Genomic DNA, 17,673 nt, shown 5'->3' with positions numbered 1-17,673 from the left:
AAAAAAATCACTCCTTTTTCATATTGTTGCATAGCCCCTCTGATTGTCCAACACGTAAACAAAGTTAAATTTTTTTTTTGTTTGTGAAACGGCAATAGCCGAAAGACACTATAATTTTTTTCATCGGACGAACAAATCAAAAGCAAGGTTGACTAGCACCCCCCCCAAAAAAAAACTTTTAGACTCTCTTACTAGTAGTACTTATCCTAATACACTCTAAACAAACCAATTGTTATCACTTGGCATTTCATGCAAGACGATTGAAATTTTTTTGTATGGTTATATGAAGAGAGGCCCGAATTCCTGGGTAGAAACATATAGTAGGTTAGGGCTATGTATGACCAGCCATGAAACGATAATCAATTAAGTAAAAAAAAAAAAACAGGATCTCTCTCCCTCAGTGAACGGTATAGATGGTTATAGAACAAACCCCCATCACCACCCTGTGCTTTATAATAGGTGCGGGTTCAGTCATGATTAGAACTGCTGTGCCAAGTATTTTTTTAAATGATATATAAAAAATAATGTAATGCAAAAAAAAAAAAGAAACATCTGTGATGGGATGGCCCCAAAAGGACATCTTTTTTGGAAAGACAACGTTTCATGATGGAATACCTCAGAAGGAAAAAGAGAGAGTGAGTGAGTGAGGGACACTAAAATAAGCCTAGGTGATAAAATAGTCCTCCCCCCCCCCTCTCCTTCCTCCCCCAGTTAAACAACAATGTGATCGTTCATTTTGAACGCAGACCTACCGTAAATGGTTTGGGTTGCCTTACTGTCGGTTACATTGGGGGGAGGGGGAGTGTAACTTTAGTGTGCTTTTTACAAATTAGCTCAAATGGTCAAACTTTTCATCAGAAATCGAGAGACTGCACAAGAAATTTCGATGAGTTGGTATACTTATCGCATAATGTGAGTTTGAATAAAACTTTAAAATTTTTTTTGTTTTTTTTGCATTTTTCTTATAAAAGACAACTGCTTATTTATATTTCCCCCTTTTTAATTTTATATATTATTCTACATTTTTACTTAATTATCATCATCATATAAAATGAAAAGCTGCTGCAATACCAACATTCTCCCAAAGTCTGCAATTCATACCCTACCCAGTCTTATCAAGCCTACACCCATCGTCACAAATAAAATTACAAGTTTTCAAATCGATTCTGGATTTTGTCAATACTGTGGAGTCGATGTCTTTTTATTTGCGTAAGTCTCTTATCAGTGTAGTCCACACTTTCTTTTTACTCATCCAATTGTGCTTAATAATAGACATGAATTCTGGTGTCGTCTCTCATTAACAGAAGACTAAATAGGATGGACCCCCCCCCCACAAAACAAAAACAAATTTACCCTCTTACCCCCCAATCGAAAACTATCTACTTTTTTTTTTCCCAGCTGTGATTAAAAAAAAAAAAAAAGGTCGAACAATCACATTCATTCTTGTTTAAAATCCCAAAACTTTTTATTTCCCTGTATTTTTTTATACCCTAAATCCTGTGTTCCATCTTTTTTTGTAAATATAAATTCATCACTGTAAATAAAATAAAAAAACACACACATTTAATTTATAATGGTTAAAAAAGAGGAAAGAAGCAGCCATGTGAGAAAATACTAAAGTGACAGAAAAAAAAAAAAAATTATTTTATATGTGAGGGAGGATCATATTTCGATTTCCAGATCCAGGAATTCCCCATGATACCCTGACCTTGCTTATCTGCAAGTCGATAGTATTTAGCTGCCAACATCATATCTTTCTTGACACCATGACCATGATAATAACAATGGCCCAAGTCATTCTGAGCATCCGCATCATTTAAATCAGCAGCTATTTTGAAATAATAAACAGCTGTTTCCTTGTTCTTTTTACACTATCCCAAACAAACATTAACAAAACTACAACATCATCAAAAATTAAAATATGACTTACACCCCAACCATGTCGAAACGAAACACCGAGCTCATAAATAGCCATGATCAACTCACCCTTCGTAGCAGACGTATTCATGCTAGAAGAAAACCGATTCAGATCGACCACCGCATGTTCCGCCGATTTCTGCAAGTATTGAAACGCCAAGTGCTCATTCTTACCACATCCCCAGCCATGACGAAGTGATACACCATACAAAAACATACCCATCGGAAAGTCCAGCATGGACGCTTGCTTAAACATCTCCGTCGCCTTTTCCAATTTACCCGACTCGTGGAATTTGATACCTTCATGCACATATTGCTCCGCTTCACCCTCCGGTAACAGCGAATGCTTTTTCGTCGTTGTCGTCGTTGTTTTGCCTCCTCCTTGCTGTTGGTAGCCTAGAGGAGAGGGAAGGAGACCGTTGGGAGACGGCGTGTTGGGTGTATAAGGCGATAACCCGCTATGGGGAGAATTCATACTACGCGAAGAACCTGGTGTCATTGATCCAGGTGTCAATTGTATATTTTGAATGGAAGAAGAGCGAGTGGGCGTTCCCCTGTTGGGTGAGGAAGAAGATCGAATAGGAGTGGGTGGAATGACCAGTGGCGTAAGAGGAGGTTTGGGTAATCTGCTATTCATTGTATTGGAAGACTTGGTTACGGTGGGTAAAGGAGAAGTGCTATTACTATAATTGTTATTCTTTTTATTATGGGGTACAGGCTGAAGAGCGAAATTCGTAGCTGGGGATGCATGAACAGGAGTCGATGGCTTAATAAATGATTGATGTGCTTTCACAGGCAATTCTTCCACATAGTATTGGACGTTGGATTTGACTGATTTAGGTGGTGTCACCATTTGAATCTCAGGATCTTTATTTAAAGGATATCCATTGTAGAGCTGTTGATGATGGAAATAGTTCATATTGGCAGGAGAGTTAGGAATGTAGGATGTCGTATTCATGTAATCCTCTGTGACGGAGTCCATGGTTACAGCGGCAGGATCTATAACAACAAGAAAAAAAAAAAAAAGAGTTTTTTGGAGGAGGGGCATTTAGTAAAAAAAAAAAAAAAGGGCAAAAAAATTAAACTAAAATTTAATTAATCAAAAGTAATTTACCAATATATGTTTCACGAGCGTACCCTCCATTTTGATATGAATACGCATCCTCATTGGCACTGTTAGGATCAATTAAAGATTCACGGGGCAAATGATGTGCTTTTTGCAAAGACGAGGTTCGTGCAGGCTAATATAGAAGTTTTTTTGTTTAAAAAAAAAAAAAACTTTAAATTTTTTTTTTTTTTTCCTTGTATATTATTTACCTGTCTCCACATATCATTCTTACTGACCTGCAGGGTTAAAAAAATTAAATAAAAAAAGGTGTCAATACATGAATCTCGAAAAGAACGTCCCTCATGAACGTTCTTTTATCTATATAAATAAATCACTTCGTCAATGGAGGGGATTCTTACATGGTATGGTGTTGCTGAAGGAGCTGGAATCATTCTGTATGAAAAAAAAAGAATTCGAAATGCTTTAGGTTAATACCCAATGTTAAAAAAGTGAGTCGACATTACAGCTGTACCTAGAGTTGGGCGTCACATGTTGAAAAGAGAGTGGGTCATAATGTTGGTTGTATATTTCTCTGGACATTATACACTAATAATAATAATAAAAAAAAATATATAAATTTAAAAAGAAACAAAGAAATGCTAATACAGAGAGAGAGAGAGAGAGTGATCTACAATCAATTGGGTTGCATTGGTACGAAAAAAAAAAAAGGGAGCTTGATACTATTTATGGGTATTCAACCGTGTCCTTGACAGCCATTTCTGGCTTTGTTCATGGTCTCACAAAATCACTACGCTAATTAGATTTCTCTTACCATTGGTATATAAATTGACCAGTTTTATATCGTATTGTTCCTCGTAGGATACTTGAATATTTATCATCATCTCATTTTACAAATTTTTTAATTAGATCGACTATCAATGAAACAAAAAAAAAAAAGACATGTAGGGCGGGAATCGAATCTCGCGTTGGACCAAAAGTATTTATATTAATGGTTTAAAAATAAACTTGACAAAAACAAGGTTTGTTTTTAGCTTTATTTCCATATTCTACATCTTTTTTTCTGAGCCCTTTTTTTTGCATTCATATAAATCCCTTAAAACAAGAATTTTATTGCCCCCAAATAGATTTATAATGGACTGCTTTATTAAACATGGTTTATACATAGTTGCCTGCCCCCAAAAAAACACCTGCTTTTTTTTTTTAATATAAGAGGTGCATAAACAACGAGCATTAAATTATGAACAATGGACAATCATTAAAAAATAGAATGCACATTGCCTTTTTTTTCACTTTATAAATGTGTCATCCACAATGAAGACTAACGTCACCTCCAATGGATGTATTCCCCCCATCCCCGCCGCCGCCGTTTATTTCACTTGTACCCATAATCATCCTTTACACAGATACGCCCTCCCCCCACACACCCACACACCCACACACCCACACACCCTTACTTACATTAAACGTGATACACGCTTGTATGATGTTCATGTACGACAAGTCCCCCCCCCCCATCTTTTGTTTTTTTTTCTGCAAATCAAAATCCACCCGCTTTCCCCTCGTACTCCTGGATACACGTATTGCGCACAAGCCATCAAGGCGCTCTTGGGGGAGTCATGCCATTTATTAAAATCAATTCTGTTCCGGTATCGTACCATTAAATGAAATCAGGGATCCTATTGTCCTTCCTTATTTTTTTTTTCATGCATTGTTCAACTGACATTCAAATCATAGACGACGTCATGTAAAAGCATTGGCCAGTTGCTTTAAACTTTTTTTTTTAGTTGACGTTTAGACTCTCTTTTTTTTTTTTTTTAGATGTATATTCCATGCTGCATAATTGATTAGCATGCACAAAAGTAAGAAAAAGAGGACGATGATTGGGGAGGGTTTGTATGGAACTTGATTTTTTTTTTTAGTCAGTTTTAAAGCTTCCGGGACCTGACTTTTTTTGTATCTGCGTAATTACGCCCATACCGATCATTCTCTATTCTTTTTATTACTGTCTAAACAAGATCAATAGAATGGTCAATGCGAATATTTCATGTCTACACCTGAAATAGCCACCGCGTAAAAAAAAAAAAAAAAAAAAAAAAAAAAAATTAAAATGACAGCCCTGAATATGAATTGCAAAATACAAATTTATTTCGTCATGTTACTTGATTAGTAACCATGGTGAATCATGACTCATTGTTTCTTTTGTAAACAAACTTATATCCTGACAGTTGTTTACTTTGGAGGGGTAAACAATACCATCTATTTGAATTCAGACTCCATGATGAGTTCAAAACTCAAGCCACTACAGACTAAACGCGGGGTGGAAAATCCCCTTCTTCGTAACTTTAGACAGGATACGTGGAATTTCGGGTGTATGACTTCACAAGCAAACTTTTTTTTTTTTTTTTCAATTCCGGTCGAAAGGCGTTTTTTTGTAGACCCCTCATCCCCCATACGCATGACAATAATTCAAAAAAAGAAAAAGGGGAAAAAAAGAGAATCAGGCCATCCTAAATTTTTTTTTTTTTACAATATGATGATTTAAATATATGCGACGGGGGGAACTGTCAAAACGAACGCGGAAGTGCATCGTTCCTTCTTTAATTTTAAATAGGCTCCCCTCAGAAAATGTCTCGGAAAAAGAAAAAAAGGGCTACATTGGAAAACGGATGATGTGGATTAGGTAATTTATTGGCTATTTCGAAAGTCCGTTTATCTTCTCAGTCTTGAAACCTCGCCTTTTATATGGAAACAAGCTAGAACAAGAAAGGGGCGGGTAGGCGAGCGAGCGGGGGGTACCTAACACACTAAAAAAAAAAAAAAAATATATAGTTACCACACATTTTTTTTTTAAACTTCTTTTCTTTTTTTTTCTCTTTACTTTTTTAACTTTTTTTTTACAATTCAAGAATGGGAAATAATCAATCACAGCCTAAAAAAAATTCTAAGCGCACCTTTTATGACAATGTTCTACATGCGTCCACTACCAATCATTCTATGCCTACTCCACCAATGTCCACTAAAAGTTCGCCCAATTCAAGACCTGCTTCACTTGTCGATGATGTCAAATCAGGCGTTCATAAAATGCTTCATAAAACACCTTCTAAACTGGATGAAACAACCATGGCTGACACTTACAGTCTCAATAGTTGTCAAACAAAGGGCTCTAAATCTGCAGATCATCAATCGCGAGATAAATGCACTACGGAAGATGCCTTAATCAATGGCCGAACTTATCAAACCTTAAACAACAAATATTGTCTTCCTATTGACGATGAAGAACAAGACCGCCTTACCAATACAGTAATGTTTTGTCTTACCATAAACAAACATACATAAAAATTGACGTCTTTTTTTATTTTGTTATTTTTTTTTTTTTTTAGCACTATGTCTTGAAGCAATGCTTTGGTGACAATTTCACTGCACCCATTCATGATCTCCTGTCTAGATCAGTGTCAGTTTCAGGAGATGTGACTAATTCCTCATCCAACCTTCCTTTAGAGCAACAATGCAAGCATAGTAACAGCATGATGGATAATTCGATTATTTCTGTGTCACCATCATCGAGTCGAACGAATTTGAACAACAACGGGCCTGTCACACCTGCTCGTGTACTGGATGTAGCATGTGGTTCGGGTGTTTGGGTCCTGGACATGGCTTCATCCTATCCTGATTCCCAATTTTACGGAATAGATTTTGCCTGTATTTTTCCAAATACAATTAAACCACCAAATACCACTTTTCATCAAGGCGATCTATTGGACCCAGAGGGCTTTCCTTATCCCGATGAATTCTTCGATTACATTCACATGCGTCTTGTATATAATTGCTTTTCGCCTGCCGATCTCAAGGTAAAATTCCTTTATTTATTGCTGCTTATATAAAATCTAATTTATTTCATTCTTATTTCTATTGTCTAGACTGTACTGAATGAAATCAATCGGGTCCTTAAACCTGGAGGTTACGTCGAATTCAGAGACATTGATCCTACCATCAAGAACCCAGGTCCCACAGCCGACCAATTCTTTGCCGATTGTAAGTCTTTTTTTTTTATGAATTTATATCAACTCACTAATATTCATAAAAATTTCAAATAGTTACTGACCGTATGTTGGAGTTACATTCGGTTGATGTTACCTGGACACAAAGATTGTGCGAGGTACTTTCAAATCTGGGTGACTTGACTGATATTCATCACCAAGAAGTATCGGTCGGCTTCGGCTATGACGGACCCTTAGCCAGCTCCATTGATTGCAGTATTCGTGACGCACTTCGTAGTCATAAGCAATTCTTCATGAATGCCTACAATATCACAAGCGATGAATGCGAAGAAAAAATCAATAACATTATCAAAGAAAGTGCAACGCATCATTCTTACTTTAACTATTATATGGCTTGGGGAAGAAAACCTCTGGTCATGAATCAATTAAGAAGTTCAGGTCAAAATACACCTGCCACACCTACCACACCTGTCTCTGCAGACTTTATGCACTCTTACCACGTCAATATTCATGATTCACCAGAACTATTGGCTTCTGTCCTGACTGAAAATGCTTTTGACATTGTTCATTTTGCCAATGGCTTTATTGAATAATCAATTCCCCCCCCCCAACACACACACCCTTTCCTTACTAATATCTACTAATAATAATACCCTTATTTATTCATACCCTAAGTAACTTTCCCCCAAACTATGTAAATCTCTCTCTCTATGTAACAATAAAAATTTCCCTTAATTTACTTGTATAAACTAGCGCTACAAATATCTAAAAACTCCTCCTCAATATTTACCATTGGGTCGGCGCAAAGGTTACCTACATATAACATACCAAAGCCTTGTATACCCGTAATTGAGAAGAACCCGAAAAAAAAAAGGTCTCTTTAGCACATGTATTTAGACCCGTTATTCCTGAAAGAACAAAAAAAAAAAAAAGTTCTAGAATCTGCCAAAACACATGAAAGATATAAAATGAAACATGCCCTATGGTAAGAGCGTTTGACAAAGGAAAAAAAAAGGTGGTGCTATTTTTACACGTGCATCCAGGGACTCTTGAAATTTTCTGCTGATCGACCTACCCGCATTCTGATAGTTTTTTTTTTTGTGTGAATTTATATCGTATGCTAAAACATTTCCCAGTTTGCAAGTAAGGACATGATGAACCAAAAAAAAAAGGGGAGGGGGAGAGGTTGGGCCCATACATGATGTCATTTCCTTCCCCTCGTCTGTGTTGCCTTACTATGCAGATCCTATAAACTCTCTTTTTTTTTGGTTCAGGTGGAGAAAACATCCGTCGGGCCTCTCGGTTAATCAACGAACTGTGTAACTTTAATGTTTCTTACTGTAAAAATATAATATAAATTGATGAAACTCCCAAAAATACTCTAGTTCAACAACAATTAAAAAACTGTCAATTTTTTCTTTTTTGTTTTACATATTGAATTAACTTAAATAGTATATGTTTTCAAAAGCATATAATATTTACATGTCATTCTTTTTTTTTTTTTTTTTCACTGCTACACAAAAAAAAAGTAAAAAAAAAAAAACCATTTTATGTGACGCCTTCTTAAGATCGAGACCTTTGGGGGGAAAATAGTTAGGGGATACCTCTTTTTTTTTTTTTTTGCTTTTTTTTTTTTACCATGTGTGCATGTCTATAAATAGTGTGGAATTATACCCATCATCCCACTTTTATTCAAACCATCCCCGTAATTTTTTTTTTTTTTTTTTACTTTTTTATATATACACGCTATCGTCAACCTTAAATTTATTACAAATCAAGTAACTTGTCAATACTTTATGACAGCCGTAATTACACAAATTCGGCTTCCCTAATAAATAGAATTTCACTATCATAACTACAGAAAATTATAAAATAATAATAATAAACAATGATTGATGGGCGGCGTAATTCATCCTCCACCGCCAAACTTAATCGCCAAAAAATCCAACCCCCTTTGTTATTGAATCCAACGCATTTTTTTTTAACTGCTACCATGCATTTATTATTACAAACATCACTATTTTCCCTTCTACTTTAAAAAAAAAAAAAAAGAGAGAGAGAGACAACAAAGGGACTGCATGGGGAGGGGGAGACTTCATTTGATTGGTTTTTCTTCTTCTTCAAATCCACAATTATAAGCCCTCCTTACTTTAATTTTCATTGCCTTCTTCTGTTAACGGTGTAGAAGCCCTCCGCTTCTTTGCATTCTCCTTCAACATTTCCCATCTTTCACGGTATTTGTTCACCAACACAGTCTGTTTCTCATTTTGTGCCTTTAATTGCTTATTCTCCAGCTCCAATTCTCTCAAACGGGACGCCGGATCATGCCCATTTCCACCTGCTAACGTTGGATGTCGAAGTGAACTGTTGACAGCACTACCACTCGGCCCTAGTAACGCTGCTGCAGACGATCGCATCGATGTCTCATGGTGTGATTGCATGATTCGTCTTGCCTGTATATGAACATCGTTTCTAAACTGGAGAACACTACTCTTTAGCATATCACCTTCTTCAGCAGTCTAGTTAAATAATAATAAGTCTACCACCCCGTTCGCGGAAAAAAAAAGACCTCAGTAAATTTACCATTTCCAATGATTTCATTCGTTTGGTTAATTGCGCTATTTGCGCTTGCAGTTTTTCATTTTCTGCCTTGTAATGGTCCTTTTGCTGCTGTTCTATACTAGATCATTTTGTTTACTTTTACTCCACACAAATAATATCCCCACCCCCCCCTTTTTCATTAGTGACATACCTTTTTTCCTGTTTTGTCCCTGTTGACATGGGTTGTATTTGATGAACAGGCGGATTATTCGTATCGTCTTCAGATCCATCTGGACTATAGACCATGTAGTAGGAATCAAACATGTTTGTCTGTTCAGATTTGGTGGACATATCCTCTTCGAGCTTATCTTCTGTTGGTGTAACAGGAACCGGAATATCGTTCTCGTTTAAAGGAACCGAGGTAAATGCCACGGCAGGGTTAAAAAATTGCTGTACAAGACCCTCCACTGCCTCTAAAAACTTGTTGAATGGATCATCGTCATGGTCTTCCTATAAGTTTAGAAAGTTTTATTTAGTTCTGATGACGAAGACATCGATCGTCTCTCCCTCTTTTACATTGGACAAAAGTGCATAGGATTCACCTATGCCACCTGTACGATGATGGGAACTCTCACCAAATTCTCCTCGGGCCATCCGTGACACCAGTCCATTCATATTCGGTCGCTCCGGTAACCGATGATTACGGTTATTTATCCCCACCATTTGTTGCATCCGCTGATTCGCCGCTGCCTTGATCACCCTTTCCGCTTTACGCTTTAACTCCTTGGCCTTGCGTTCATGATTTGATGTCAAGAGTAAAAGTGTTTTTGTAGCCTTTTCTTTCCCGTCATTTTTTTTTTTTTTTTTTTTTTTTTTAGTTTTCATACAATAACTTAAGCCACTCCCCTTTTTTTACCTCTGCATCTTCTGTGTCTTTCAACGCAATCTCAAATTGATCTATCATTGGAATTCAATATGGTTGGGAACATTTAATTTTTAAGAGGGGGAGGAGGATTTACCTGCCGCTTTGGAATGGGCTTCCGATGCTTTTAACCACATTTCCCTCTCTTCATAATCTTCAGCTGCATTAGCAAAATTATGACCCTAATCATTATAATTACTTTTTTAATGAAGCAATGAAATCGGTCCCATGAAGAAGAAGAAAAAAACAGTTTGGGTATACTTACTGCGTTTACGGGTGCTTCTGCATTCATGTTCAAGTGTTTCAAAAAAAAAATTATAAAAAGGGAGAAGGGGAGAGAGAGAATTGCATAATGCGGTCTTTCAAGACAAAAAGTCAATCATGCTGGGCTTTTGTTGACAAAAAAAAAAATTGGGCTAATACGATTGGCTATCCAAGGCATGACTGATGCGCTCCCAGGGTTAAATGATTGAAAATTACGTTTTGTCATGCAGGTGAACTACCATCAAAGAGTTTCTTTTTTTTTAAAAGAAAGGGGGGGGGGGTTCTGTACAGCCAGAACATGATTTTAATAACGAAAAAAAAAAAATAGTAGTCTGTCCTTGTCTTTCTCGAACAGAGAAAATACCAGCACAGACCGCTTCGGTCATGCTGAAGTCAGCGAGTGCTACTCTTTAAAATGGTTTAGCAGTACATAATACAAAGATCAAGTCATTAAATTTTTTTTAGATAGACTACTATTTATTTTTTTTAAATAAAATCACTGTTTGACTGTATATTAATAACAGATTCGTATCCAAAAAAAAAGGGCCAGATCATATGCTTTCTATTATTTGTCAGATTGGTAGGGGAGACATGTGTTCTAAACAAAAGCCTGGATTTATGATAAATCTTCTTACAAGTTTATGATAAACCTTCAGTGATAAATCTGGATACTCTAATAAGCCCAAAAAAAAAGATATGGTTTCATGGCTTAAAAGTAGTGATCTTCATGGTAGAATACAATGGTATTACATGAAAGCATTCTTTTACAAGTTTATTGACCAAGTTTGATTTGTGTATCTCAAGGCGAAAAAGTCGTCATATTTGTTGCTTTTTTTTTTTTTAAAAAAAAAAAAAAATCCAATGGCTCTAGGTGAAAGAGGTTGTCTGATTTGACGATCCACTGTTTTGTTTTAATTTTTAAAAAAAACAAGTCTTACGCGAAAATCATTTGCGTAAGAAATCACGGCAAGTTTTATAAAAACTTCTTATATTAACAGTACAGTACATCATGCATCTTTCACTAACTAAAATATAGATATCTCAGCATCTACACTTTATAAAGCAGATAAACTTCCTTTAAACTGAAATAAAACATACGAACAGTCTTACTTTTTTTTCTATTTATTTTATTGCCTCAACACCACACTTGGATTGGACTGGTTGGGAAACGAGTGTATGACCATGGAATAATCGAGTGGCCAGCACGAAGAGGCCATCCAAAAGAATGGCCCCGAGACGGTTCCGAGAAAATATCTGTAGCTGTGGGTGGCTCATCAATCCCATGTCTTGGTTTATACGTACTACTTGATGGTTCATCCTCCTCATGTATAGACAGTAGGAGTCCAATTTCGATAAACTTTTTTTTTTTTTTTTCGTTCTAAGCGGGGCATAATTTTCGAACCTTCGAGAAGTCAGTTTCGTCACACGAATGATGCATTGGAACTTTTCGAGATCGTAAACAATAAAATGTATATAAGGAACGTCATTCTACTATCCGAAGCAAATCTCATATCATCTTTCTTTTATCCTTTTTTAAGTTTTTTGTGTAAAAAAAAAAAGAATGCCAATCGAACAAAATACGTCACTGCAAAACCAAACTGATCCAACTGTCAGAAAAAGAAGAACCAAATATCAAACAATCAATGACAACTTTAGAAAAGAAATCATTAAATACTGGGAAGACAATCGGGGTGTTAAGACTCTAAAAGAAATGGCATCCAATTTACGAATTCCACGATCTACTTTGGCCTCCATTACCAAGATTTATGAAAATACTGGTAGAGTAGAATCATTTAAAAGGGGAGGATGTCATTATGTTAAGATGGATGACGAGCAACTTCAATTTATTCAAGATTTGGTGGATGAAAACCCTTCTATAACATTAAAGGCCATTCAGTCTCGTTTACAACTTCAATTTAACATGGAAACCCCTCACTCCATTACGGGTATTGATTACGCACTCAAGAAACGCATCAAATACACTTTGAAGAAACTACACAAGTAACTAGCAAGAAGAAATAATCCAGCAATTGAAGATGCAAATTTTGAGTACCTTAATCGACTAATAGCTGGAAGAATTAATTACAATCACAATTGTGTCTTCGTCGACAAAAGAGGATTTAACTTGTGGGTGACAAGAGGTTGCACAAGAAAAAAAAAATAGGAACCCCAACATTTCAAATTGTGAGTGGCCAGCACAAAAGAATTATCACTCATTGATTGCTGCTATGTCAATCCATGGTGTAAAATAATATGCGGTCAACAATACTATGCATGGAACCAATGACGAAATATTTGCGGATTGCATGAAGGAACTATATCTCTACCTGGAAAGAAAGAACCTCGCACCAAATTAAACGATTATCATGAACAGTTTCCCGATTCACAAATTACCGTTAGTACTTAGGAATTTGCCTTCATTTTTAGATCACGAAGTGCTTCCGCTTTCTTGTGGTTTGACTTATTAAACCAGCTTTTTTACAGTTGGCAACTGAGAGAAGAACTTGTAATTCACTTCTATCAATTGATTAACACATACTTTTTAGCAAAAATAAAGCCATCTTGTCCGTATAAAATCAGATTTTTTTGAATTGTTAAATGGCAAACAAATCAACCAATATTTTTTATTTTGTCTTGAAGTCTCTCTAATATCAAATAGATAGCCGGTTTTTTTTTGCGGATGTGAAATGACAGGTCTTTAGGTGCCCGTCACAAGACTGCACATTAACATAATTTTAAGAGACGACCTTTGATTTCTGGTGATCTTTTGAACTTCTGAGTTGATTAGTTGATCTTGACATTCAATTGTCACACGAACTACAGTAAGCCCTATTTGAAGGCTAACTTTGAAGTGGATTAATCTCCCATCTATTCCAGCCATATGCGGCATAATAATTTTGGTTTCCATTATGTTAACATGGCTCTTAGTAAGGTATCTGTTATTAGCATCCTCTTCCGAGTCGCATGCGAAGATTGCTAGTATCAACATTAGCCAATTGTGAGGGTTTGTTTACAATCAATATATATACCTATTACTGCAGCGTTGGGGTATACAGCATGTATATTTTTAATATATAATGTTCGTCTCCCATGTTCGAATTCTTGACCTTTTGTTACAAAATACTCTAAGCGGTCTTTTTTAAAGTTCAAGTCTCCATTGGGTCCCTTCATTTTCTCTGATGAATCAGTCAATGCTTTGTCAAGCGGTGCTTGTACCATTAAGCTGAGGGAGCTTTGAGCAGTTTTTTTTGTCACCACACGGGGATTCAAGGCATAAGACACTGCACCAAGAGAAATAGCGGCAGCACCGTCGGAAGGAGCACTAACATAACACACACCTTTGTACTGGTCTTTGATACGTTGTTGCAGGTATCTGGATTGGGAAAACCCACCAACCATCAAAATTGCGTCAATTCGTATATTTCCTTTTTTTGCTTGGTTTAACTGATCATCTATAAGGGCCAAAATACGCTCAGCTATGGGATCAAATATGTTCTCTTTCATATCTTGGTTTTTCATTTTAAGCGTTATATTCCCATTAGCCATCATGGAATCAGAATTACAGGTAGAATCTATGGGATCCTTTCCAAGAAAATTAATATCATAACAACTATCATCCTGCAAACTAGGCATAAAATTTGGCTATGGTATATAAAAATGCTTAGAAACACCTGTTGTTAAAATATATATTGCTCTTTACCTTGATGTTGTATTCAAAATTCTGCATGATATCGTCCAGTAGAATATTTGATTTGCCTGTATTTACTCCAAAACTGTTATAGAAGTCCCTGAGGTAGCCTTTAAATCTTAGATCAAGAGAATTTGAGCCACAGGTATCACCTATACCGTTGCCAATTTGAGAAACCACTGACATTTTTTTTTCATCAACTTGTAAATTAAATGTGAATAAATCCACAGTTGTTCCTCCAGCATCACAGACAATGAAGTTTGTATCGTTTGTATTGCCTTTCAAGCCATTAAAGCTCTCAGTAACTATCTTTTCGCAGTATAGTGCTGCTGCCTCGAGTTCGCTGATCATAAAAAGCTGATCGAGCTCATTTGTTTTAATTATTGTAGCTTCAATTGCAGCTTGCATCATGTTGTCTCGGGCTGATGCATTCCACATAGCAGGCACAGTAATCACATATCGGATTTTGTATTTTTTTAAAAGCTTTGGCCTGGTAAAAAAACCAAAGTTTTCCTCCATTTCTTTACTAACGATGTACTCAATAACATGATTTTTGAAAAGCTTGAGATAATCAGCTATAATTTTGACCACATCCACTTCGTTTTTTGGGTTTTCATCATTAGGAAATTGTCCTTGTTTTTTTAGTTCTTGCAGATCACCAGTGTAGCCATTAAAATTTTCTAAAGATTTCGGACATAAAAACAGTTTGAAGTTTTTCAGAAGGTTGAGATCTTTATGATGTTTGACCTGAAGTCTTGCTTCTTCACCCCAATATTTTGACTTCATTTTGTTACGCATTAACAAGGTTGGGGTCTTTTCGAAATTATTTAGATTCCCTTCTTGCCTACGATTATCGATTAAAGTGTTTTTGGTGTTTTTGGTGTTTTTAATACTCTCGGGCTTCATATACCAGTCCTGTTTTATGGTCTTGATTTCTTTTGTATCTACAGGTTTTCCATTCTTATCCCTAAGCTGAACATAAGAGCATCCAGAAAAACTGTTACCAAAATCTAAAAACAATAAAGAAATAATTAAAAAAAAAAACTAAATTATGCATAGGATTTTTTAGCCTTTACGAACCAATTCCGACAATAAAGTCATAGGCATCATTTTCATTGATATTATCAGTGGCTTTCTCTATCACTGGTTCTGGGAAGGGACGGTTTTTATCAGAAAATAGGGACCGGCATTCCTCATTAAGAAAGAAGGGAGTTTGCGATTTGTATGTGCTTATTTTTGAAGAGACAGCGCCCGAGGAAACCATTACAAGTGAATCTTCAACAATAGAATGATAATGCTTCAATTTCCCCTTATCTCTGGCTATAAGATTTTCAATAAAGTGTGATTTGATACCATAGTTTTTAGAGATAAACATGCTGCATTGGTCTTGTGTTCCATAAGCATTTAATACAACTTTAGCTATGTTTTCGACAAATGGTTTTAATCCAATTTTGTTTAAATCTTCATACGTAAATTCAATGAGATTTCCATCAATATCTTTTTGTGAGATGCCAGTAACCATACGATATGCATACTAGTTAATGAAAAAAAAAGTAGTTGGAATAAAGAAAAATAAAAAATGTAAGCATTACATTTACTTACCTTAATCTTTTCGAAAAAAGGCTGGACAAATCGATCAATGAGTGGAATGTTTAGATTTAAGTCTGTCATATTTTCTAACGGACGTGCTTTGAACTTGATGCCCAAATTTATTAAGCCATGTGCTATATCGTCAGAAATTGCCGTAATAGTACTAAGAGATTCAGTGGAAGCTGTATAAACCTTTGCTATTCCAGTAGAGATATTGCCTAAATCAACAACACAATAATCTTGGTCATTTTGGATATCGGTCTCGTTTCTGTCAAGGGAAAGATGAAAATGAGCTACAGCGACAGCTTTAATGACAAATGATAGTCGGTGCTCAGCTTCAGACTCCTCGATAATTCCTGCCTCAATAAAGCAGTCTTTCATAAATTCTTGTCGATCGGTTGGACAAACGAGGCAATAACAAGCATTAATAATGTCTTCATAAATAAACTCTTCGTTGACAAAGTCTTGAAAGTATTCATTCTTAATTAGTTTTTCGTGAACCTGTAATCTTTTAAGGGCATGTTGAACAAAATATTTCAGATAGTCAGTCATAGCCTTTTTAATAGTCAAACCTTCCATCAGTCGGCCAAGTTTTTCATTTGAATCATCGATGTCAAGAAGATATTGACTGATGTTATCTACGTAAACACCTAAATCACCGAACTTGTCGCGTTGCATACCACATTTTGGGGTATCGTTCCCATCCTTCGAGTACAGAATTGAAGAAAAAAATGTTTCAGAAGGTTTTTTCGAATCGTCCCTATCTTAAGCTGTTAGTAACTTTTATAAAACATAATATTTCATTTTAAATTGTAAAGTACCAAGCTGAGACGGTGATAATATTAAGTGGGTCATTTACATGGGCTATCGAAACCCTTGAATTAGTAGTTCCTAAATCTGTTACATAAAATGTTATCGGATTTGTCGGGTTAGCTGAAATATTACCACTTGCCTATTCCGACAATGTATTCTATCTGGTTTAAACCAGTCATGCTTTCAAGAATAAAAAGAAAAAAACAATGAGGAAAGGAAGATAAAAAAATGAAAAACGATGTAAAAAAGTCTATCCTGTGCGATCCAGTCACAATTTGGTCTTTTGTTGCACACAACTGTGTGTTACCACAACTCAAATATTCGATAAAGTCAAATGAATAAGAAGTGTGCGCAATCCCAGTTTGCTATTGATGTTCGGATGAAATTTATCATGGGGGAATTTTTTTTTTTTGGTATTTTTTTTATTTCTGTCCTCGGGTCACGCATTTCGGTAATTTTCGATACTCGTTAAATCGAGCAGTGTTCCAAAGGCCATAGAATTCTATAATTGGATAATGTTTAGAGGAGACTATTGGTTGTTTAATTTATTTCATATACCTCAACACTTATCCTCTTTAAAACATCCCTTAAATCTTGCTTTCATACTCTGGCTTAGGGTAAACTAGTAGCACTGGTATCACATTTTTTTCTTTTTGGCTGTGCGGATGTTTGTAGTTGTTGTTAGCTCGTCAACACGAGGGCTTTTTTTACACATACCAGTTGATGTGTTTCATATTCCTTATGTATAGACACCCAAATAAGTTGTTTGATTCACGAAGATACCTGTAAGTGCTTTTCTTGCCTTAACTTGTTTAAATCCACGCTACAGATACTGCAATTCATATTGGCAGTCAAAGATTGACATCCTCTT

The 17,673-nt window shown here is 35.9% G+C and overlaps 5 protein-coding genes across 5 annotated transcripts; 2 read left to right on the top strand and 3 right to left on the bottom strand.

The window, feature by feature from the left end:
* Nucleotides 1-1,538: 1,538 nt before the first annotated feature.
* EV154DRAFT_497457 (uncharacterized protein) lies at nt 1,539-3,750 on the bottom strand. The gene is made up of 6 exons (XM_051600271.1): nt 3,498-3,750; nt 3,385-3,418; nt 3,235-3,261; nt 3,032-3,158; nt 1,931-2,916; nt 1,539-1,871 (listed from the first exon to the last, which is right to left on the bottom strand). The coding sequence occupies exons 1-6, from the start codon at nt 3,563-3,565 to the stop codon at nt 1,641-1,643; spliced, it is 1,473 nt and encodes a 490-aa protein (XP_051461069.1). The 5' UTR covers nt 3,566-3,750; the 3' UTR covers nt 1,539-1,640.
* A 2,123-nt stretch (nt 3,751-5,873) lies between these two features.
* Nucleotides 5,874-7,786, top strand: EV154DRAFT_458868 (uncharacterized protein). Its single transcript, XM_051597460.1, has 4 exons — nt 5,874-6,286; nt 6,367-6,834; nt 6,904-7,018; nt 7,081-7,786. Exons 1-4 carry the CDS (start codon nt 5,894-5,896, stop codon nt 7,575-7,577), a joined length of 1,473 nt encoding a protein of 490 aa, XP_051461068.1. The 5' UTR covers nt 5,874-5,893; the 3' UTR covers nt 7,578-7,786.
* A 1,172-nt stretch (nt 7,787-8,958) lies between these two features.
* Nucleotides 8,959-11,104, bottom strand: EV154DRAFT_548807 (uncharacterized protein). The gene is made up of 7 exons (XM_051604828.1): nt 10,713-11,104; nt 10,545-10,629; nt 10,442-10,482; nt 10,102-10,359; nt 9,737-10,035; nt 9,568-9,664; nt 8,959-9,503 (listed from the first exon to the last, which is right to left on the bottom strand). Exons 1-7 carry the CDS (start codon nt 10,737-10,739, stop codon nt 9,135-9,137), a joined length of 1,176 nt encoding a protein of 391 aa, XP_051461067.1. The 5' UTR covers nt 10,740-11,104; the 3' UTR covers nt 8,959-9,134.
* Nucleotides 11,105-12,272: 1,168 nt separating this feature from the next.
* Nucleotides 12,273-12,716, top strand: EV154DRAFT_560018 (uncharacterized protein; the record flags this gene model as incomplete). The annotated part of the gene is made up of 1 exon (XM_051605585.1): nt 12,273-12,716. One exon carries the CDS (start codon nt 12,273-12,275, stop codon nt 12,714-12,716), a length of 444 nt encoding a protein of 147 aa, XP_051461066.1.
* Nucleotides 12,717-13,284: 568 nt separating this feature from the next.
* Nucleotides 13,285-16,580, bottom strand: EV154DRAFT_68672 (uncharacterized protein). The gene is made up of 6 exons (XM_051607734.1): nt 16,562-16,580; nt 16,002-16,490; nt 15,480-15,933; nt 14,412-15,409; nt 13,741-14,353; nt 13,285-13,687 (listed from the first exon to the last, which is right to left on the bottom strand). Exons 2-6 carry the CDS (start codon nt 16,368-16,370, stop codon nt 13,410-13,412), a joined length of 2,712 nt encoding a protein of 903 aa, XP_051461065.1. The 5' UTR covers nt 16,371-16,490; nt 16,562-16,580; the 3' UTR covers nt 13,285-13,409.
* Between the last annotated feature and the right edge of the window lie 1,093 nt (nt 16,581-17,673).

Source organism: Mucor mucedo (genome assembly GCF_025094135.1).
Source record: "Mucor mucedo strain NRRL 3635 chromosome Unknown EV154scaffold_15, whole genome shotgun sequence".
Taxonomy (NCBI): Eukaryota; Fungi; Mucoromycota; class Mucoromycetes; order Mucorales; family Mucoraceae; genus Mucor; species Mucor mucedo.
The sequence above is the reverse complement of the archived record's forward strand: the minus strand, read 5'-3'. Positions and strand labels throughout refer to the sequence as shown.

What these genes read in the sequence shown, in the direction of transcription:
- EV154DRAFT_497457 (XM_051600271.1), bottom strand. Translation starts at nt 3,565, where the DNA reads ATGTCCAGAGAAATATACAACCAACATTATGACCCACTCTCTTTTCAA. An exon ending in CTTCAGCAACACCATACCAT is followed by an intron (nt 3,262 to 3,384) that starts GTAAGAATCCCC and finishes TTAACCCTGCAG; the next exon opens with GTCAGTAAGAATGATATGTG. An exon ending in CGCTCGTGAAACATATATTG is followed by an intron (nt 2,917 to 3,031) that starts GTAAATTACTTT and finishes TTGTTGTTATAG; the next exon opens with ATCCTGCCGCTGTAACCATG.
- EV154DRAFT_548807 (XM_051604828.1), bottom strand. Translation starts at nt 10,739, where the DNA reads ATGAATGCAGAAGCACCCGTAAACGCA. An exon ending in AGCCCATTCCAAAGCGGCAG is followed by an intron (nt 10,483 to 10,544) that starts GTAAATCCTCCT and finishes TTCCAATGATAG; the next exon opens with ATCAATTTGAGATTGCGTTG. An exon ending in CCTATGCACTTTTGTCCAAT is followed by an intron (nt 10,036 to 10,101) that starts GTAAAAGAGGGA and finishes CTAAACTTATAG; the next exon opens with GAAGACCATGACGATGATCC.
- EV154DRAFT_458868 (XM_051597460.1), top strand. Translation starts at nt 5,894, where the DNA reads ATGGGAAATAATCAATCACAGCCTAAAAAAAATTCTAAGCGCACCTTT. An exon ending in AAGACCGCCTTACCAATACA is followed by an intron (nt 6,287 to 6,366) that starts GTAATGTTTTGT and finishes TTTTTTTTTTAG; the next exon opens with CACTATGTCTTGAAGCAATG. An exon ending in CGACCAATTCTTTGCCGATT is followed by an intron (nt 7,019 to 7,080) that starts GTAAGTCTTTTT and finishes AATTTCAAATAG; the next exon opens with TTACTGACCGTATGTTGGAG.
- EV154DRAFT_68672 (XM_051607734.1), bottom strand. Translation starts at nt 16,370, where the DNA reads ATGAAAGACTGCTTTATTGAGGCAGGAATTATCGAGGAGTCTGAAGCT. An exon ending in TGACTTTATTGTCGGAATTG is followed by an intron (nt 15,410 to 15,479) that starts GTTCGTAAAGGC and finishes TATTGTTTTTAG; the next exon opens with ATTTTGGTAACAGTTTTTCT. An exon ending in CCCCAACGCTGCAGTAATAG is followed by an intron (nt 13,688 to 13,740) that starts GTATATATATTG and finishes TGTTGATACTAG; the next exon opens with CAATCTTCGCATGCGACTCG.